Source organism: Zonotrichia leucophrys, chromosome 1 (assembly GCF_028769735.1).
Source record: "Zonotrichia leucophrys gambelii isolate GWCS_2022_RI chromosome 1, RI_Zleu_2.0, whole genome shotgun sequence".
In the NCBI taxonomy this organism is placed as follows: Eukaryota; Metazoa; Chordata; class Aves; order Passeriformes; family Passerellidae; genus Zonotrichia; species Zonotrichia leucophrys.
In genome coordinates this window covers 101,289,228-101,311,870 of record NC_088169.1, presented here as the reverse complement: position 1 = coordinate 101,311,870, position 22,643 = coordinate 101,289,228, and the positions used below count along the sequence as shown (strand labels likewise).

The following is a 22,643-nucleotide window of genomic DNA, read 5'->3' as shown; positions in this document are numbered from 1 at the left end:
TGGATGTAGCAATGATTTTTCTTTTAATTGTATATGCTGTCAGCAGTAGGAATATCTGAATTAAAACTGAAGCTCTGGCCTTACAAAGGAGACATCTGCCAACTTCAGATTTTTCAAAATTTTCATGGAAAATGTTGGAAATATTAACTTTAATTTTGAGCTATAAAACTTGTGAGGGAAAAAAAGGGAAGGTTATGTGACCTCAGACTTCCATGAGGGGACTAGCTCTGTCAACATCTGACATCATCAGCCACTTTTGCCATCTTTCTGGACACTTCTCTGCCAAATCCCTTCCACTGCTTCAGTGCAGTGAACAGATGTTAGTTACAGGCTCTGTTTCTCTGCTACTCTATTCTTTACCTAAGTGTTTGACCCATTCTTGTTTTCCAGAGATTAGGACAATAATTTGGAACAGAAGGAGCCTCTGGAGAACTCCAATCCAGCTCCCTGATTGAAGCTGGGCCAACTGCAGTGTCAGGCCAACTGCAGTGTCAGTTGCTCAGGGCCTTGCCCTGATGAGTTTTGAAAGTCTCCAAAACCTTTCCAGAGTTTGACCTCTCTCATTATGAAGAATTTTTCCCTTATGTTTAATGTGAACTGCCCCAGTTGCAGCTCTCAGGAGTTGTATCTTGTCCCTTCAGTGAATACTCCTGGGAGGAGCTGATGCTTTTCCTTGTAGCTGTCCATCCACTAATGGCAAAGACTTCTCCTCAAGACTCTTCTCCAGGCTGAACAAGCCTAGCTCCTGCTTCTGGTTCTAATTTCATCCAGACCATTCCTTCCCCATTCTTCACTCTAAGGTACTACACTAGGCTGTCCAGAGAGACTGTGGAGTCTCCTCCTCTGGAAATTTTTAAAACCTACATGGACATGATCCTGTGCAATATGCTTTGGGTGAACCTGCTGTAGTAGTGGGGTTGGACTAGATGATCTCCAGAGGTGCCTTGCAACCCTAACTATTCAGTGATTCTGTAATTTGGATTCCAGATTCCTGGTTTAACCATTCTTATTCCCCTTCTCTTCTCCTTGTGCCATACCTCCAGCCTAGTTTCCCATTCCAAACCTTCTTCCCTTTGGTGGGTTTTCTACCTGAAAAAGCGTCTCCTTCACTGGTCCTCAGGATCAGGGACTCCCTTCTCCACTCCCTTTTCTGGGAAAGTCAGGAGGAGTAAAGAGTAAAGAGTAAATACTCTTCCATAGTGACCTTCCAGAATATTTCTTCATAGAGTATACTGCTTGTGAGATGAAAAATCATGAAGTCACCAAATGGTTTGAGTTGGATGGGACCTTATAGAACATCCAGTTCCAGTCCCCCGCCATAGGCAAGGACATCTTCCACTAGACCAGGTTGCTCCAAGCTCCATCGAACCTTGGCCTTGAACACTTTCATGGATGAGGCATCCACAGTTTTTTTGCAACCTGTGCCAGTGTTTTACCACCTTCACAGTAAAGAACTTTTTCCTCATCTAAATCTCTGCTCTTATTTTAAAGCTGTTTCCCATTTCTTGTCCTATCCCTCTGCATAAAAAGCCACTCTTCCTCTTTCTTACAAGACCCTTTTAGGTATGGAAAGGCTGCAATCAGGTCTCACATTGTCTCCCAGCTGTCTGACATGACAACTGCTAGAAATGGACCAGAGGAGGGAATCTGTGGCTCTGCAACACAGCAGAACAGCCATGGTCAATAGCTTGTGAGAAAAGAGACTCAGCGTTGCAGGATTGTTCCCTTATATTGGCCCAAATTTTGCTTAATATCATGTTGCATCATCCTCCAAATGTCTTTGCTTGTAAAAGAATGCAGTATAGCCTGACAGGTTCTCCTCAGAAAGCTCTTCCATGCATTTTCAGTTTCTTCTTCCTCCCATTTCAATTTCAACCCATTTCCCTCGTTACCGATACTTTTATTTCAGTTTGTTTCTCCACAGACAAATAAAAGAGTAGTGAATTACACGGGGAATAGATATGGTAAGGAAATACTTCGAGTTCCCAAAATATTAGGAGGTAATTACTCTCTTGTATACTAACACATCGTGGCTAGTTTAGGGCTGACCAGGGTCCCAGCAGAAATCTGTGGCCAGAGACTGGTACCTTGTGAGGGGGTTATTTTGTCTTGGCTTTGCAGGAATAAAAACAAGTTTCTGGAAACTGAGACTTGATTTTCCATGGATGACCAACAAGGATCATGACTTGCTGAGCTCAAAGGGCCCCTCTCTGGGAGTGTTTCTAGTGCTTCCAGAACTTACTTGATCCCACTACAGGGGATTGTTTCAGGAAGAAAACACAGCAAACTGTGGTAGGAAATGCTTTAGGGAGATCTATTGTTGTTCAGCATGGAGAAGAGAAGACTGCAGGGAGACCTCATTGCTGCCTTCCTGTACCTAAAGGAGTTTTTAAGAAGGAGAGAGACTGACTTCTTTCATGGGCAGACAGTAACAGGACAAGGAGCAATGGCTTTAAAACTGAGAGAGGGGAGGTGTAGATTAAGTGTCAGGAGGAAACTCTTGGTTGTGAGGTTGCTGAGGCCCTGGCACAGGCTGCCCAGAGAAGCTGTGGCTGTCCGACCCCTGGCAGTGTTCAAAGCCAGGTTGGATGGGGCCCTGAGCAACCTGGTTTAGTAAGTGGCATCACTGCTAATGGCAGGGGGTTGAAATGAGGTGGTCTTTAAGGTCCTTTCCAGCCCAAACCAGTTTAGGATTCTGTGTTTCTATTGTCCTGTCCCATACAAACAGCTGCAGAAGGGAAGCCATTTGTTGCAAGTGGCAACTTAAAGAAAACAGAGTTTGCACTGACTGCATAAATCCCAAATGCTCTATTACAGATGCCAGAATCACAAAAGGATATCCCTTGGCTTAGCAGAAGGAGCTCTTTGCATCAACAGAGGTTTTTGCAGGCACTTTATGAAAAAGCAATGAATAAGGGTGTCAGTTTTGGCAAAAATTACAGGCTGTATCATGCCCAATATCCTGATTCTACTGGGATGGGGTTCATATTCTGCTTTGTTAAACCATGACACCAACATACTAGGACAGTGGGGCTGATTGGTGGAAATATGTGCAATGTCTTAGTGATGGCTACCTTTGATGTCGGATCAGATACTCTGTCATTTGCTCTTCTTGTAGGCACAGTAACACACAGGGGAAGCAAAAGGTGGGGCTGTCATCTACATATCCCTATTTTGAATAATTTTGAACAATGTAGTGTAGAGCTCCCATTTTTCCTGGTTTCCCTCTCTTTGTAAATGTATTCATATTTTCTTCCCCTCATGCTTCTCCTCTCACCCAGATTAAAAGAATTGGCTGAAGCATGCTCATGTCACTACTTGGTTGCTTATGCTGCTAACAGAAAAATCCAAATGAGCCATGCTGCACTTCTGAGACTTATTCCTCCAAAAACTATTCTGCTCCCTAGGAAGTCTATGGAAGTCTAATTAGTCCCATAGTAATAACAAGAACTTCCTTTTTGTAGAGTAAAACAATAACAGTGTTACAACTGTTAATTAAATGAGTTTGGCTCTGTCATCAGGTTATTAACTGATTCTAGTCACAGCAGCCAAGCTAACACTGGCTCTCACAGCAGGAGAATTAGTCTTGCCATGCTTGACACAAAAGCCATGAACTCAGTCTGTGGCAAATCAGCATCTGAGCGCACAGCTTGGAGTTTGGCTTGCTATTGAGCTTCCAGCTAATCCCTGGGATTGCTGCTTGTGCAAGCCTTCTACAAGTGCTTGAGCCATTGGCTTCCATAAATGTTACATCAGGCCCTATTGCTGCTGATGGTTTGTTCAAACTCACAGGATCACAGAAATCACAAAATGGTTTGGTTTGGAAGGGACCTTAAAGATCATCTTGTTCCAATCCAGGACACCTTCTGCTAGACCAGATTGCTCCAAACCCCATCCAATGTGGCCTTGAATACGTCCAGGGATGGGGCAGCCACAACTTTACTGGGCAACCTGTCCCAAATTCTTGCCTACATCTGCAGTACATCTCCTTATTCTCCATTAGTTGTACTCTATAATATGAAGCAGCTGTCTGCTTCAGGACCAAAAGGCAAGGTCTAAGGTGGAGTCCAAATACCACAGAAAAATAGGAAGGCATTTCTTTTCATCTGTGGAGCATTCCAAGCTAGTGCTTTAATATATCCACTGCCTTGTGCGTTTTACAAAATTCAAAGTTGTTTTTATTGTACAAAATTCCACAATGAAAACCACCAGTCAGTTTCATACACAATTGCTTAAAAAATATAATTATACACCATTTTGTAGTGTGGTAGTTTTGACATTCACTAGCTGGAAGAAACAGAAATGGAGCAGCAATTTGACTCTGAGTTATTTACCTAGACAGGTTTCAGTTTGACCACTACTTCTATGTGCCTGAATGGACAGTTCCTGGCATTAACAGAAAACCTGATTTAGTTCCTTTTCAAGCCACTGAACCCTTAGCAGGTCAGGCTCTCACTCACTGTCATGTTCCCTCCAAAAGGGTGAATTTTCTGTGAGAGTTTGGGACATAATATTTGTCAGCATCAATTCTTAGCAAGGCAACAGTCTAGCCATGTTAAACACATCACAGAATGAGGACCTACAGAACTTTTCTCACAGCACATCCTCTAGACAATAATATATTTCTGGGGAAAGTCAGTAGAAAGACAGATCTGAATAATGGCCCAGGACTGTGTTCCTATGCATTATTTCACACTGGTATCTTCAAAACAATTTTTTGCAGTCTAACCTGCCATGGCCTTTAAAAATAGATATACTCTTCTTCTGCACTGAAATGCAATCATATGCAGTGATTTTCCACCAGTTTTTCTTAGAAATATAAACATTTCAATTCAATGTTAGCTGGTTGAAATTCATGCTCCAGGATTTTTTTTTTAAAAACACTTCACCCCAGAGATGACTTTCTTCACATTAAACTCAGTTAAATATATATTGCACACAAGGGCCAATTTTCTCCTCTTTGAGTTAAACCATGGATCTGCAAAACATGGCAAATTCTCCTTCAAATCCCTGCAACCCATACCAGTGGCGTAATTCAGGGGCACTTCAAAAGCATTTAAAATCCACAGCTGAAAATCAAAGATGAGAATTTTACCCTTTATTTCTACACACTATCAGTGTAGCACCTGATTTCTTCAGTTTTCAAGACATTTTGTGTTACTATGCTTTAAACTGATGGGTAAAGTTTTGCCTGCGGAAGCAAAAAAATGAACCCACACCGATGATGATCACAGATAAAACCAACACAAGTGTTAATATAGTAAGGAAGTTAATTTTCTTCAGATCCTCTTTTTCACAATCTTCTGGTCTAATGTTCTTGATGTGCATTTCATCCTGGTACCTGAAATTCTGAGTGTGCTGGCACATTAAATGCTCCACGTTGGGGATCTGGACATTTTTGTTCTGGATCATGGATGAAAGCCAGATGTTTCCACAGCAGCTGAGTGGGTTCCCGGTGAGATACAAGTTTTTTAGTGAATTTTCTAATGCTAAAATATTGCTGTTCTGTAATGTACTGAACCTGTTGTTCCGTAGGTCCAGAACTTCTAGTGAAGAGTCACTACCCCACTTAGGCAGCCAGTTCAGCTGATTTTCAGAGAGGTTCAAATGTTTAAGGTGACTAAAACAAGGCAAGTCAATATTTAAATCTACCAGGCTATTACCATATAAATACAAACATTCCAGAGACTTTTCCAGACCTGATAATGCTTTAAGTTCTATTTTCAGTCCAGTGTTCATGGAGAGGTCCAAGACAACCAGAGGAGTCTTGTAGAAGCTGTATGCTGGTAGGACATTCAGCATGTTGTCAGCTAGGTACAAGTGCTGAAGAGTGGGAGAATTGACAAACGACACACAACCACTTTGCTCTCCAGCAAGTCTTTGCTTAGCCAGTCCTGAGTACATGCTGCAAAGGCTGATGTTATTGCTTTGTAGATTAAGCAGTCTAAGGCTGGGAAGATTTGAGAAGATGTCAAACTGCAGCGTTTGAAGATAGTTGTTTTGAATATAGAGCTCCTTCAGATTTGACAATGTACCAGCATCAAGGAAAAGGTTCTGCAAAGCGTTGTAGCTCAAGTCAAGGACAGTTAAAGAGATCAGTGCACTGTCATAACTTACTGCAAATGCCTGAAGACAGTTTTTACTGAGATTAAGGGTGTGAAGGGACAACATTGACTCAAAGAACCCATCTGGAATGGATTTGATTACATTATAACTTAAATCTAAATATACAAGCTGTGATAAATAAAGAGAACTTTTGTTTCTACTTTGCTCCTGGTGAAGAAGATGGACAGAAGCATTTAGCCATTCATTTTTCACATAGTCCATTTTATTATGAGGGGATTCAGCAGTGAGCTGGATTAAATTCTTTGATAAATTCAGAGTTACCAGCTTATTTACCTGAGGGAACACTGGGAAATGAAACAGTTTGTTTTCACTCAGATCCAAACACCTTAAGCTATATTCATCATCTGATTTTGTGGTGTGGAAGGTCTCAATGCTGTTCCTGCTGAGGTCAAGTATCTCCAGCTGCCTGAGGTTAAAATCAGAGATGCAAGTAATTGAATTCTTTGAGAGATTCAGTTTGGACAGGCTCACTAGAGTCTCAAAAGCACCTTCTTCTATTTCCATGATGATGTTGCTCTGAAGATCTATTTCCACAAGACTGGGAGATCCCTGAAACATCTTTTGTGATATCATTATAATACTGTTGTCTGCCAAGGAAAGATACTGCAGTGCTGGAGCTTCTTTAATGAAATACTCAGCCATCCCATTGTACAGATTGTTGTGGGACAAGTCCAGTACTTCCACCTTGGGTAAGAGTCCAATCCCCTCTGTGCCGTTTTGAGCAAGCTCATATAAGTGATTGTTAGCTAAATTTATTTCCAGCAAACTCTTCATCTGTGCAAAGACTCCAGGCGTGATGAAACTTATCTGGTTAGAGCTTAAATCCAGGCACTGAAGGGAAGTGTAAAACGATGGTGACATTTCAGGAATGCTTTGAATCAGATTTCCCGACAGATCTATTTTGTTTACATTTGGATAGAGTTCATGAGGGATTTGGTGGAGGTCTTTGTTGTGGCAAAATGCCTGAGAGTTTGCCTGCCAGAAAAAGAGAAAAGGACATGTCACACGACAAATGAAAAACGTCTTTGCGTCAAATATAAGAAAAATAACATTCAGCATCGAGGCAAATGCTGCTTCTGAAACACTGATCACTTTTTCTGAGCATTCAGACAGCAAGAGCAACAATCCCAATTAGCTCCTTTGCAGCTAACATTTCATTTTAAAGAGATTTCTGACTGTGAATAGTAGAGTTTAATCTGCGTGTGATACCTCCTAAAAGTTCTCCTTTTTGTACCGTTCTCCTGAACTCAGTCCAGGAGAAAGGTACAAAAAGGAATAGTCCCAAGTTCCTCTTCAATCAAGCATCTTTTCCTCATTTTTGTGCTGATGTTTAATTTTCTCACTTTCATCACTGTATTGCAGACTCCACTTGCAGTAGTAAGAAGTACTTGCAAGAGTTTCACTCTGTTGGCAACATGGGTTCCTGAGCAAGGAGGTATAAAACCCTATAAGGATCCTATAAAGCCTGTCTCTCCTTCACAGTCACGTGTTCAGATATGCCTTCCCTTAGCCATGGTTTAGTTAAGGAAGGCAGCTTTAATCAAATAGGGTCATTCAACAAGTGAGACATTTCTGACACCAATCTCCAAACTCATTCCACTTTTATTTTCCATATTTACACTTTTCCTAAGGCACCAGTTCCCTTCTACTTGCACGGAGAGCATGCCTTATGAAGCCACCCACATAAGACACTGTGATACAACACTGAAAACATAAATTATGTCGATTGAGTGTTTGAGAGGGGAAAAGATGGGATGTGCAGTTAGGGTCAGGCCTTTTCAGGCCAATTCCCAGGAGAAGGGCAAAATTTATGTGCGTGTTCATGAGGAACATTGGAAACATGAACACAACCATCCTCACATTACCATCAAGTTCTATTTTGTTGTTAAGAAGAACATACAACAGCAGGAGGAAATGGAATGTGAAAGGCTTAGGCAGCATTTAATTTACTGGAGGGAAAGTCTTGTTATTAATGTGTTTGGGTGTCTGGGGAAAAGGGAAGGAAGGTTCCGGGAAGGGAAAGGAGAAAAGGAAAGAAAGAAAAAGAGAAAGAAAAAGAGAGAAAGAGAGAGAGGAAGAAAGAGAAAGAGAGAGGGAAAGAGAGAAAGAGAGAAAGAGAGAAAGAGAGAAAGAGAGAGAGAGAGAGAAAGAAAGAAAGAAAAAGAAAGAAAGAAAGAAAGAAAGAAAGAAAGAAAGAAAGAAAGAAAGAAAGAAAGAAAGAAAGAAAGAAAGAAAGAAAGAAAGAAAGAAAGAAAGAAAGAAAGAAAGAAAGAAAGAAAGAAAGAAAGAAAGAAAGAAAGAAAGAAAGAAAGAAAGAAAGAAAGAAAGAAAGAATCTGTTGAATCTTAACTTCTATGAAGAAGCAGGATCCAGATTCCATGACATGAAGCTATTCAGAAATTAAGCAAATATTAAAAGTCAAAGATATTAAATCCCATCTGTTTTATATGAACTTTGAGGTGAATGAAGTGGCAGATCTGTTTAGCAGAAGTGGGGCATTAGTCAGCATTTTGGGAATCTCTTTTGCATCATCTCAGTTCTGGAGACCACACAAAAATGTGCCAGAGAAGTACAAGTGCTCATTCAAACTCTAGATGTAACACAAGCTGCTCCCATGACACATTTTTCCCAATGATCCCAAGTAAATTGCCTATTAAAACTTAAACCCCTTCGTCTTTTCCCTCCAACTCACTCAAATCTCCCTCAGATTAAAAAAAATAAATTAGAAATTTAAAAAAAAAAAAAGGAAATTTTCTGACTTCTCCCTGAAAATTTTTCTTTCCTGCAAAGCCACTGTGCAATTCCTCATTTTGAGTTAAATTATGCCCAAAGTCGGCCTTATTTCCTAGGCACAAATAGCAGGGCAGGAAACCTCTTCTTACTCATTTGTGGAAGAGGAAGAAGCCAGGAAGATACAAAAATCAGAGTGAAAAAGCAGAAACTGCTTTGCATCCTAAGGCAGATGCCAGGTTTGTTCTCATACTTTCAGCCAGATCTCAGCAAGTGCTGAGCACCCTCCATTCCCCCTGGGCAGCAGGAATCTTACCAAAGTCCTGATGCAACTCCTGCCAATGCCAAAAATCTGCTTTTCATTGAAGTTGCTGGGGGAGAGATCAGCCACTGTTCACCATGTATCTTGCATGATTTGGTTTTTAATCTGCATCCATGGAACCCTCCCAGTGATAAAAGGGACTGATAAAATCTACACCTCACACTGTCTGCCATTTGTTCCCATAACATTTTCCCTCTCATTTTTCTTTTTAAACTCTCCTTCCTTTTCACTGACTATTTTGACCCTCACTAAATTTCTTATTTTGTCTCTTCTGCACCATATTTTCTCCTCCAAGGCACAAACTTGCATGAATTTCATTGTCATCAGCAGTAGGGAAAAAACAGATGAAGCATGTCTCTGTGGGATGGAGCAAACAGGATCTGTTTGGTTTATCTTGCCTCTCACCCCTTAGTCCAATGGGCTGGTAACCTGAGACTGGAAAAGGGACTTTTGTCAATCTCATGTTCTGACTTCACCACCTCTGCCAGTGCTGCCATCAGTTTGTTTCATTGCCAAAAAGTACTGGAGGGTGAGGACCACTAGGTCCATTAAGATGCTGGCAAAAAAAAAAAAAAAACAACAACAAAAAAATTACCCAACAGTTCAAAAGCTGGGCATCATTTGGTTTCTAACTCCAGTTCTTCACTGCTCAGCACAGAGTGGAAGTTGTCAGCCACCTCAGTAAGAGCCCTTCAAAAAGGAGTTGGACTCAAGCCTGCCCTTGAGTTCTCCTTTATCAATTCATGAACATTTGAGCCAAGAATCTGGACTGGAGGCACTTGGCACTGACCTGTACTTGTATGGTGTCCCTGACCATTCTTAGAAGAGCTGCTCAGGGAGAGGCTCAGCTACACAATCAAACCTTGGCATTTTGCCAGGTACCACACATCAGCTGACCTATAACATCTGGTTATGCATCTGTCCTTGCATCACCTCAAAGCAAGGTAAAATAGAATTTTCTAAAATCCCTTCCCTTCTATGAATTATTTGAAATTTCCTCCTCTGTCAATTAACAGGAATTAGCAAAGTCATCTTTCTTTGGGAGGTAAAATGTGATGCAGTTGAAGTTTTGCCTATCCTTGGAAAATAATGTGAGTTAGGAAGAATGTCCTGACATTTGATCTGTCCTTTTTGTCTCACAAACTGATAGATGTACTGTGACTGGTGTAATCAGTGCAGTTCACTCCATGTCAGGGGTCTGGTAGGGACTGCTTACTTCCTAAAACCTCTTGTAGGAGAGTTTAGTTCAGCAACAGAACCACCAGTGGTGACTCAGAAAGTGGCACAGGTTTCTGACTCATGCCTCTTCCGTGATATTTGAGATTAAAATTTCCATTTCTGAGCCTTTGCTATTCTAAAGGTGTCACCACAGGGAAAGTCCCATATAAAGCAGTGAGGCTGTGATGCAATGCAGGACTGTCAATGACAGCTAACCAGCCAATCCAGCAGCTCCCTCTTTATTTGACAGTGTTTAGAGGCACACCAAATGCCAGTGAAGGAAGGCAATCAGCATGGACATTAGCAACACTGACTGAGCTGTTGATTTACATCACATGAGCATCCTGGCCCCTGACTGCAGTGTGTTTTCTGTCAGGGCTCATTTTCTCCCAGCCTAGTTGTGTCGTGTGCTTGATGACAGCAGGTTATAGTGGAGTAGTGCAAGCAAGCATGTGTTTACTTCTCAGCAATCAGCCTGGTCTGTGAGCCATCAAGAAATGGGATGAAATTGCTTGGATTACTGTGTGGCTCATCCAGCCTTCATGTGACTATGACATGGGGCCCAGGCTGTCCTGTTTACAGTGGCTGCATCAGTGTTCCCTCTCCAGCCAAGGAGCTGTGCTACCCAGCCACCTTCCCAAGATCTTTTTATATATACACTAGGTCTTCATTTCTCTGGAATTCAGGAAGTGCAGCAATATGGCAGGGTGGGCAGGAATGGAATGAATCCCACAAGGGAGATGTGTACAGCTAGCAAATTATTTTTTCCCTATTTTGGAAATTCTTGAGGATTTGTGCTGAACAGCTTCAGTGTTCAAGGGGGGGAAAAACAAGTATTTTTAAACATCCTGGTACAGTCAGAAGCACTTGGAGAGGGAAGGGAGAAAACTCAGTTGCAAATAACACTTAATATTGTACCAGATGCTTGCAATAATTTAAGGAGCAGATTTTGTACTGGAGCAAGAGCCTTTGTCATTTCTCTTTGCTCCAGCAGAAGTCAGGTACAACTTCTCTGGCAGAAATGCTGTATCAGGGCAGAGGAGGTCTGTCTACTTGTTATTACAAAAGAGCTGGAATACAAGTATTTCACAGAAGATGTTTTAATGAAAGTGCAAAGAACAACTGATATAAAGTTGATTTTAAGACTAATTCTTTCTCTGTCTTAGCCACAGAAACTCTGTACAATCTTAGGGAAATCAAGTCAGATTTCTTTTAACCAGCTCTTCCTTAGGAAAAAAGCGGAGATAATGACCCTTCTTTGCCCACCCCTCCCCTTTGTGTGCTGTCACAACAAGGACACAGCCTGAGGACAAACTGCCAAGCATCCCCTAAACCTGCAAATCCCACCTCTGCCATCTCTGGAAGCCTGGTCCTGGGGGTTTCCCTTCTCAGAGACTGCAGCTGCTTGTGCAGTGCCTGTAACAAGGGAGTCCCAACCTCACTCAGGATCCCAAGGGACCTAAGTAGAGAGACAGCCTTACCATCTCACAGGATGTCCCATTGGGTAGTTGGTAGTTAGAGGTTCCTTTGTTCACCACTGCCAGGAAGAAGATGATGTACAGTTTCATGGCTCTGCAGGTAAAAATAATTACAGTTAAACTTCATATGGGACACAGTGGTCAACACATGCAAAAGCTGGCACCAGGTCATCACCTAACATGCAGAAGGACACAAGCAGTGCAATAAATTAGGCCATCTCTGAGGACTTGAAAGGAAGGTCCAAGGCGTTTAATGGGTTTTCCCCCGTGTGATTTCAGCTGCTGCCTAAATGATATCCAGAACACTCAATGCAGTCCAGATGTTCAAGCTGGGCAGGGTGTCTGACATCATGGAGAAAGAAAACTACTGAAGACTGAGTCATCTTCATACACCCATAGACGCAGCACCAGTGCTTTCAACAGGGTGTAAGTTTTGGGTGCCATATTCTGAGCAAAGCCAATAGGTGCTGCTCAGTAAGAACCAGAAGTGGGAATAATTGTCATTTTCATCCACAACACTTTCTACTCCTCTTATCCCAGAGCGTCAAAGAGCTTCTACATGTGTATCCTTGCTGAGTTAATGACAACAGCTTAAGGATTGTCCTAGGTTACAATATCAAGATGTAGTCTACTCCCATCCTCAAGAGCTGCTGAAAGAGCTCTGAGCCCATGGCTCAGAGATAACTCCTTCCAGGAGCCATTTCTGTTTAATGGACCCACCACATGACTCACAGAATGATGTCAGCCCATTGGGAGATGCTCCGCCCAGGGGGAGGAGCTAAGCATCCCCACCTGGGTATAATCTGGGGTTTGGGACAGTTTGTTCTGTCATTGGTCAACCTTACCCATTGGTTTCCAGAGGACAAGAGCTACCAGATGGTTTCTATAGGATCACCACTTCAACAAGACTATTTCATCTGGACTGCTACCACCATCCTGACTAGCAGGGTGTCAGGTTGTATTTTGACCCTGTCAGTGGTTCTTCTTGTGTATTATTGCATGTATTTTGGGGTTTTTTTCTTTTCCTAATAAATTGTATTTCTGACTTGGAATCTCTCACCGGTTTTGCTTTCAAACCAGAACAGGAGTGGACTGAGATTTTTTATTTTACACCAGGTATGGACAGGCTTATAAATACATTTGACAGGAGATCACAGAACCATACATTCCACAGAATCACAAAATACGTAAAACTGGAAGAAACCCACAAAAATAATTGGGTTCAATCCCTGGTCCTGTACAGCACCATCCCCAAGAGTCACACCCTCTGTCTGAGAGTGCTGTCCAAATGCTTCTTGAACTCTCTCAGACATGGGTTGGAAGGGACCTTTAAAAGCCATCTGGTGCAATCCCCCTGCCATGGACAAGGACAGATTGTCAGCCTTACAAAGAGACAGATATAAAATATAATGGATTTGTGTGAAATAGAGAATTCATAAGAGTTTAACTGTTAGGAAAGCACTCCATAAAAGAGCACAGAACTGCAAAAGAAGCAAACACCTCTGAGACGCTTGTCACTGGACAATAGGGAAAAACAGAACAAAAGCCAAAGGCAAGCATTCCTGCTTCAAACAGCTCCAAATGCAACCCCAATCCCATGCACAAGCCACTGGTATCAATGTACTGCTGCTCAGTGGCTTCCAACACAGAGCATTGAATAGCTGGAAACAAAAGAGATCGGATCATTTTCAGCTGATGGAGATCCCTCTGCTTGGTCACTTTGATGGATGCAGCTGATGGCCCCTTACAGCACTGACAGTCACTGAACAGCAACGCCAACAAGTTCCTGACGGGAATCTGCCCATTTCTACCCTCCTGAATCAGAGAACAGAGCTGTGTACTAGGAAAAGAGAAACTGGGTAGGATTAGAACACAGCTACTCTCTGTACAGTTTGTGTATTCCTTCCATTTCACAAGAAAACCCCAGTGACCCCAAGGTGAAAAAACAGGTCTCAGTGATGGGATCGGAAGTGTTTTCCTCCCTGTTAAAACCAAACCAAGGATGTTAATTCTCTACCATGGAATCAATTTTTGCAACATATGCTGAAATCATCTGATGGAAGGAGGAATTACCAATATCACCATCTATAATGATTCCGTTGTCCCCCTCTGTTCTTCATTCCCCAAACTTAGAGCAGCTGGAACCTCCTTTAAGGAGGAGAATCTATTTTTATCATTTGAGTATTAGTTTGCTGAGGTGGCAATAGAAGATGAATGCACCAATGATTACATGGCTTTTCTCCAAGCCCTCAAAGGGGAATCCTTCCTATTCAGACAAAATGAATTAAGCTGAGGATATTAGCCACAACAGGGCACCACCCTGAAGAACAGTATGTGGCCCATGTGCTCTTCATGAAGTGTCTTCCCTTGTCACACTGTCAGTGCAAAAAAATGTCTGTTTGCCTCTTAAATAATAAACGTGGCACAATCCAGAGTCTTAACACAATTTGTGACTTCCTAAATTTTAGGTTTATAAAGCAACTGGGAAACTGATGCATTTGAACACCAAAAAAAAAAAAAATGGTTTGCTGTGTAAGGCAAATCTGTAATATGCAAAAAAGCTGTCCCTCAAGGTGTTTCTAAGGTGGCTGTCACATATTGAAGCTCATCAAGGATGTGGTGGCCTCTTCCAGCATAAAGCAACACAGACTCTGTCCTCACAGAACCATTTAGTTTGGAAAAGCCCTCTAAGACATCAGCTCAAACTGTTCTCCCAGCACTGCCAAGGCCATCACTATCCCATGTTCCCAAGGACCACATCCACACATCCGTTAAATCCCTACAGGGATGGGTCTCCATCACTGCCCTGGGCAGCCTGTGCCAGTGCTTCACCATTGTGGTGAAGAAACTTTCCCTAATATCCAAACTGAACCTCCCCTGGCACAACCTGAAGCTGCTTCCTCTTGACCTGTCATGGTACAGCCCAACCTCCTTGCTCAAGGAGATTCCCTTCCTAGGGTAGTTTTCAGTTCAGCTGTCCAGGGGAGGAGCTTTTCCTGCATAGTTTTTCTCTGAACAACCTTTAGATCCTTCTCAGCAACCTCTGCTGTGACACATCAGTGCATCCCCCACTTTTCTACCCTCTGGGCAGGTCTCAGCATTCCCCCACGCTCTCCCAGTGCCAAGCTCAGGGTTACAGAACCCTCATTCCCTTGGTGTGCAAGAGGACATCTACCAACACTAAACCCCTCCTGTTGGCATTGATCTCTCCACCCACAGCTGACTAAAACAGTTTGGGAGCAGCAGCAGCAACAACTCAAAGGGGCTTTTATCACTTTGAGGCTTTCCCAGAGTTGAAGTAGCTTCATGATCAGTGCCAGTTTGCTCCCACCGGAAGCTGTGATAGAAACCTCAGCACAAGTCAGTGGATTGAGCCCTGAACCCCACTTAAATCCACAGCTTTCCATTACACCACTTCAAAATCATGCAGTGTCAACCCCAGCTGAAAAATACAGGTGGTTTAAGTCAGTATCATCCCCAAGGAGTATTAATAAGTCAGTCAAATAATTCTAGAAAAAGCATACCCTAACCATGTCAGCATGCCCACTTAAAAGGTAGGAAAGACAGAGAAGGCAGAGAAACCAGTAATTTGCCCCAACAGACATTTCAAACTATGAAATAATAACAATTCATTCCCAGTTTCCACTTCAGAACAATGCTTGCCTCCATGTCTTTCAAATCCTGAAACTACTTCACAGATGTTGTTTGCATAATAAAAGCAGCACTTTCCAGATTTCCCCCAAACATAATTTTTGTTATTGCTTAGACAATTAACGGAGATGCTCTCCTCTGCCAAGGAAAGTTAAACACAAGAGAACACACAGAACAAAAACCACACTCCCCAGGGTCTGATCCTTTTCCACACAAGTCTCTTTCCTGTTAAGTTAGAGCCTTCAGGGGTAAAAAGAGGGACTATTTCACATTTACCTTGTTCCAAGGGTTTCTTGCATCCCCAAACAGTGCTTATCATCTCTTTAAAAAGCATGTCCAGCTCTTCAAAATCGATTCAGTCCTGGTATCGATGCAATTATTCTTCTGGTTCATGTTCACCCCATCAGGACACCTAGAGTTTCACTCATAACTTCAGAATGAAGGCATTTTCAGGGAAATAACCTTATTTGGGACAGTGCCTGCTTCAAACTATGTTGCTTGTCTTCCTCTGAACTCCTCCCGGGGCTCGTTCTGGGTCCCAGCCACCGCTGTGCTCGGGAAGGAGTCAGCTACTGTACGACATCCTGCAGCCCTTCCTTGGGGCAGGCATTGACACACAGGGGGATTCCTGCCAGAGGAACTGTCAGGAGCAGGCTGTGGGCTTTCTCCAGAGAAAAAGTAACTCATTGGCCATGCCATTGTTAGGCTGCGTGCGTGGGGCATGACAGTGTGTTTATTTTGGGTGTGTCTGCAAGCCACATTCCTGGAGGGCAGTAGGCTCCTGCACCTAAATCCCTCTCTGCATCTTTAAGAAAACAGTGCTTGCAGATTAAATGTTTAAAATTCGTGGCTGATAATTATAAGCCCCAAAATCTGGAAAACTATTCTGGAAGAAACAACTTTTCTTTTTGCAGTCAGCCTAGTAATGAGAGTGTGATTGCCTTCTGCTGGCTGGAGGGGGGTCCATTGCTGGCTACAACACCCTTGATGGATTTTCACGGCATGAAGCACGAATTAGGGCTAAAGGCCTCCATAACGGTATTTTCAGATGAGCTGCTGAATTTTTTCTGTAAGTAGACAGTGCTGAGTATACTGGCTCCAGTGGGAAGAATTCCCACTGCAAAGGGGTGCTTTTGTCATGCATAAGATGATTACAAATTGCCCACGTTCAGCTTTTTATTTATTATTTTGTGCTGCCCTCTAGAGCTAGAGCAGCTGGTTTCCTCATTTCCTTTTGCTAATTAAGTCCTGCCTCAGGAAAACCCACTTCTACACAGATTTCCCTGCTGTTTTCTCACAGAGGCACAAGCCTGAACTGCCACAACACAGTTTTCCCAAGGCTGAAATACTACACCAAAAGAGTTGGGCTCTTAGTTTGCTTGGTAATGCACCCTGAAATGAGAGGTATAAATCACAGATTTATGGAATCTCAGAATGGTTTGGATTGGAAAGGACCTTAAAGTTCATCTGGTTCCAGCCCCCCTGCCATGGGCAGGGACTCCTTTCACTGGACCAGGTTGCTTGTCTAGCAACAAAAATACTATGACAAGGCAACAGGGGAGAGTATGATTGGGTGCAATGCATAGAAAAACACTCGTTAAGCTCTCAGGAGAACTGTCCACCAGTGAGATTCTCACAATCTCAGAAAAGTTTCCCTTGACTGGGCTCTCATCATGTTAGTTTTGATCACCTTCCCCCAAGCTTGTCATGTCTTGAGCTTCACTTTGCAGCGCTGTTTTTCACTTCATCCCTTTGGCACGCTCCCTGGAGTCAAGCTCTCCATCTGCAACCCCCGTGGGGAAAGCAGCAAACTCATGTTGAAACTGGGGACCACTGTGCTATTCAGAGATTTAAATGCCTTTTGGATGCTCTGGGTTTAGAGCTTGCCTCATCAGCAATGTGCAATAGCACTTGGAAAGCACAGACACCTTGCAAGGCAAACTTCAAATATTTGAGGTCTCCAAGGAAAATAAATACTTTTTTTTAGTAGAATATTTTGATCTGATTTTAACTGCAAATATCATGCCTCTAATTAAGAGCAGCAGGTGGCCAGGATGGTGGCAGCTTCTACACCTGGATGTTCAGAGCACTTTAGGAAGTTTGGATTTGCAGGGATAAAAATAGCAGAGATTTTGTGCTTTTCAAAAAGCCAGCTCTGCTCCTCAAGCTGTTTTATTGAGTAACCAAGTAGCTGTGCCAGCTGAACTGTAAAGAAGAGCCTGGACAGAAACAAATGCCAAAGCAGGAGGGAAGGGCATGCACTGATTCTACTGCTCAGGGCTTTGCTTCAATAAAACCACACTCTCAGAGAACACCAGCTACAGTGGGAAAGATCAGTGCTGTCCTTGCCATCTTTGTCCTTTCCCAAAGGGGATCTGGCAGCAAACAGTTTCAAAGACTCCAAAGCATTTGGCTGATTTCCCAAATTTTCAATATTTTTGGCTTTGGGCTACCCACCAGTTTACACTATAAAGTGGTGTTGAAACTTTAGCATGGTATGGGTAAGATACATCTGCAGGGCAAGTGTCACCTGCATCAGTCAGAGACTGGGTCAGAGAATCAGAGAATGACTCAATTTGAAGGGGACCTTGTAGATAATCCAATCCCCCTGCCATGAGCAGAGACTCATTCCATTAGACCACATTGCTCAAAGCCCCAGTCATTATTATCTCCATCACACCAATTGGAGAATCAAGCTTTTTTTGCCCACAAAATAGCAAGGGTTGTCCCATCCCAGCAATGCCAAAGGGTGTGCTGGTTTTGCATCACAGAAGTGATGTTCTAAGAGAAGCTGCTAGCAGTTTCCTCTGTGTCTGACAAAAAACCAATCGGTGATTAGCTTTGAGAATTGACAATCTGTTAAAGCACTGTAAATTGTCATATTAAAAATGAAAATTCTGGGAATTCAGCCTTGCCTTTTCTGGCCTGAGAGCAGGTAACTGTGCAGGTAACTGTGAGAAACAACTGCTCATTTTGAAAATTTAAAAAGGCTTATTAAACCTTAACAAAAATACAACAAAGGATTACATAAGGAAAAAGCTGCAGCACTGGGAACTGCCCCTCGTGGGTACCACATGGCCAGCTCATCTTCAAGATGGATGCTCAGTCTTTTGTACCCCTGGGGGTTGCATCAGCCAGCCCAGCCCTCCCACATTCTGTCACTCAGCTCTTCTTTGCCATTTATCAGTGGAGATTGCTCTCTTGTGACTCAATTGGAGGTCAGGTGTTGCCATGCTGCACCCCCTGAGCAACCCCTGAGCTTTTCCATTCCCCACTGCCCCATGCCAGGGACACCTGTGCAGCTTCTTTGTGCCTGTCCTGGACAGCCCCGGCTGTGTGATGGCAGCAACACAGGGGGAAAGGGAACTGTGGGGAGAGCAGAGGGCATCTGAACTGCAGTAACATAACTGTGCATCACTAAAGCTTTTCTTAATATTCACACAATAGTTACCTTTTAATTGTGAGAGCCAATCATCTCATTATCCATCTATGACATAACTCAGCTGGCCTGGCCCCCTGTTTCGGCCTTAATCTTAGGATTGAAATCCTCTTGTAAAGCTATAGAGAAAATTTTAATTGATTCATCAAACTTTTTTTTCCCTATAATACATTGAAAAATTATGGGGGGATGGATCATTCAAACCTGTGTTAAAGCAGGCAAATGTTGAAATAGCTGTGAATTTAATTAAAAGCTTGAACAGAGAGAGAAAAGTGATGAAGACCCTGTGCCCCCAGGGAGAGAAGAAAAAGACCTCTATTCTCAGAGATGAAGATGATCTCAGAAATAAATAAAGAGAAACTTTGCTTTTGAACAGCTCATCCTTAAAATAGCATTCCATAACTTGACATAGCCATAAATATAAACATAAACACAACTGTGGGAAAAGCTGTGAAAAATGGGAGGGACTTCACAAGTGCAGATTTAATTTTTCTGGGCAGCTGCTAGTAGTCAAAATTAGAAGCCACGAGAGAACTGCTTTCTTGTAGAAAAGTCTCCATACATTTACTAGAGGGACTCCTCTCCCTAAGTGAACTTTGAAGAAAAAACTATTCTATAAGTGACAAACTGACTGAATTATTTCTGTGTGTTGTGAGTGAGAAAGAAAAGGTTGTAGGGAGCGGAGAAATGTTCTAAAAGTTTTATTCTGATTTTTGTTATATATAGTTTTGCTGTGGTTTTTTTTGTTTGTTTGTTTTTGTTTTTTGGGTGTTTTTTTTTTTTTTTTAGTTAGTGTTAATAAAGATTTATTTATATCCTTTTACCTTTGAGCCTACTTTGCCTTCCTCCTAATCCTATCTCACAGCAGGAAATGAGTAAGTATATTCTAGTAAGTGCACTGGCATTTGGCCAGCACTGAAGCCCACCACAAAGGGTTTGCACCTGCAAACCCTGTGAAATCCTTATTTTCCAGTGGTGTCTCAGCAGTCACTTCCTACTCTGTTTCTGTCAATGTCAGTCGAATTTCATCCTCTGTCACCCAAAGTGAGGGACACCTTATCAGACCTCTCCTCTCTTCCAAACCCTTTCCGCACCATGGCCCAGAGCAAGAAGGAAAAGCAAATCCTAGCTGCTGGCTCGTACCAGTCAGTCTGTGAACTGCTGCAGGTCCCCAGGGGTTTCAGAGGAACAAGAAAATATCTTGATGATTTTGTGTCTCAAGTCTCCAGACTTTCTGGAGTCTGTCCATTCATAATGCTGCTGCTTTCTAAGGCACTGCTTTTGTTTGAGTCCTGTGTCAAGCTCTATGAATCAAACTCTCCAGAGAAGGACATAAAACAAGTTCCTGCCTTAGAAAGTAGGTCTGAACTGTAAACGCAGGAGTGGGACAAGTCTTGCTCCTTTTTGGCTGGAATTGCTCCCTGGTCATTCGTCCCACAGGGGAAAGGGAGATAACATTAATATTAACCCTGTTAAAAAGAATAACCAATGCCATACTGAGCCACAGACTTTGAGAAGAGGCACAGCTCTAGCTCCTGACACTCTGCAATTCCAGAATCTCCAGAAGCTGATTCTCCTGGTTTATTTTGTTCCTGCAATCTGCACTGTGCTTGGCATCCCGCAGGCAGATGCAGCCCCTAGTCTTCCTGGTGTCAAGTCCATAGATCAAAATAGAGACATCTCCATCTCCTGTAAAGCCAACAAGGCTTTTCTCCTGTCTTTTGAAGCTGCTGCCTTCCTTCCTTCTACTTCTGCCCTCTCTCCATGTGCATCTTCATCAGATGTTCAGCCAACAGCATTTCCCCACCAAAAATTAACATTTCCAATTATTGAGGTTTTAGTCAGGTTCCCTATTTTATTCACCTTTTTTCCTCCTACTCTCTTCAGGAAAGAAAATATAAATGAACAAGAACTGAATGAAACCCACAAGCCTGGAGAATTTGTGAGTGATGGGCAAAGGGACAGAGGGAGATGGGAAAATGAAAACTCTTACATCAGCAAAAAGTGACATGTACTGGCATTTGCAGATTAAACTATCTAAGCATGAAATACTATTCCTGGAGAACAAATTTCAAATTCAGGAACGAAACCAGAATATTTTCTTACCAGCTTATAAAATACACTTTTAATTCAGCAATATGACTTTTTAAAGACAGTGAGGTCACTATTTGGGAAAAGGTGTACTGATTTTATAAAATCCAATAGGAAAAAAAATGAGGTGAGGAAAATTATTTTGATAGATTTGATTTACATAATACTGATATCCATGCTTGAATCCACCCATCATTTTACTAGTAAAAGGCCAAGCACTGATACAGTCACTAAGATGTAACCATCTGCTTAAAAAAGAGATGACAAGTTGTAAATTTTTGTTCTTGAAAACTAGAGGATTTCAGCATTTTAGAGTAATATGTTTATTTTAATGTATAAATGAATATATCTTAGTAAAAAACCCAAAGTATCACTGCTGTACAAAGTCAAATTATTGCTTCTATTTAAGGGAAGCATATTTGTCTTTTATCAAAAATACTTTTATCTAAATTACAGCTGGGCTTAGCCTTAGAAAACTTACTGTGATTTTTATGTAAACTATGATTTTCTAAAACTTTACTATTTCCAAATATTGCCAAAACATTCATTTTCATGATAACAGTCCAGATCCAGCAAAACCATCTCAGTAAATCATCGTTCACCCAAAGGTGACATTCAAGATGTGAGGATCTTAAGATCAGCAAAATAACCCTGCCATCTCACACCTCGTGCTCCAACTGGGAGAGCTCAATGACAGCGCTGACAGGAAGAAGAGCAGACCAGCCAAACAGCATTTTGCCTATTTCACCCGGGGACTGTGTGATTTGCCCAGGGCTATATTAGGATTCAGTGTTGGAGAGCTGGTTGAGTGGCATTTAATAAGTGTACAGTGCTGATCTGTGCAGCGCTCCTAGTTCAGAAGGCTATAATGCAGTAGTACCATAAATAGACTGAAGTCCTGTAAAGAAAAAAAAACAAACCAAACATCTCCCCATTATCTATTCCTGCAAACATGAAGAGTAATAACAAATACTGTGTATGACAACTGTACTGTTATAAACTAAGTGGTGCCTCCTTAATATAAATGATCCAACTCACACAGTGCAAGTCCCTGATGGATTAAATATAAAACTGGGTGGATAGAGCCATCCACACAGCGTGCTTAGCCAGTTCCTCAGCCTATTCATAAACACAGAACATTTTATTTATACAGTACCTTCCTCATCTGTGTTAGTTTCAAAGGCTGCAGCTCAAAGTCACCAGAGCCCTCATCTCTCCCACAGTTGAAAGTGCAACTTTCCAGCAGGCTCCCGGGCTCACACACATCTCCACATACCTGCTCTGTGGCTGGAGGAGGAGGAGGTTTCGTCTCTGCTTGCAGCCTTTTTTTCCCCGGCTCTCCCAGCAGCCTTTCCAGCTCAAGCCAAGGAAGAGTTTCCTTGGGGAAGTCGTACCTCTGTTGCATGCCAGCTGACTAAAACTCAGCAAGCGCTGAGAGAAGTTTGAAGTCACAGGGAAAAAAAAATACTCCCCATAGACTAATCCTTGAATTCATTCCTTCGCAGTCATAAGCTCTTATATATTTCCAGGCTCCCCAGACTACGTAAATACATATATCTGTAATGCTTTTAAGATATGTGTGTCCTCT

At 42.3% G+C, this 22,643-nt stretch overlaps 1 protein-coding gene across 2 annotated transcripts; it reads right to left on the bottom strand.

Moving 5' to 3' along the window:
- Positions 1–4,183: 4,183 nt before the first annotated feature.
- LOC135443015 (transforming growth factor beta activator LRRC32-like) lies at positions 4,184–22,394 on the bottom strand. Of its 2 annotated transcripts, none has more exons than XM_064703281.1 (3): positions 22,332–22,394; positions 11,878–11,968; positions 4,184–7,101 (listed from the first exon to the last, which is right to left on the bottom strand). In XM_064703281.1, the coding sequence occupies exons 2-3, from the start codon at positions 11,962–11,964 to the stop codon at positions 5,161–5,163; spliced, it is 2,028 nt and encodes a 675-aa protein (XP_064559351.1). In that variant the 5' UTR covers positions 11,965–11,968; positions 22,332–22,394; the 3' UTR covers positions 4,184–5,160. The 2 variants fall into 2 exon arrangements, with proteins under 2 accessions (XP_064559351.1, XP_064559349.1); XM_064703279.1 differs by lacking the exon at positions 22,332–22,394 and adding an exon at positions 15,802–15,937.
- Between the last annotated feature and the right edge of the window lie 249 nt (positions 22,395–22,643).

Excerpts from the sequence above, each read along its gene's own strand:
- LOC135443015 (XM_064703279.1), bottom strand. The coding sequence starts at position 15,824 with ATGCAAGAAACCCTTGGAACAAG. Across the intron at positions 11,969-15,801 it reads CAAGAAACCCTTGGAACAAG|AGCCATGAAACTGTACATCA; the intron begins GTAAATGTGAAA and ends TTTTACCTGCAG. Across the intron at positions 7,102-11,877 it reads ATGGGACATCCTGTGAGATG|GCAAACTCTCAGGCATTTTG; the intron begins GTAAGGCTGTCT and ends TTTTTCTGGCAG.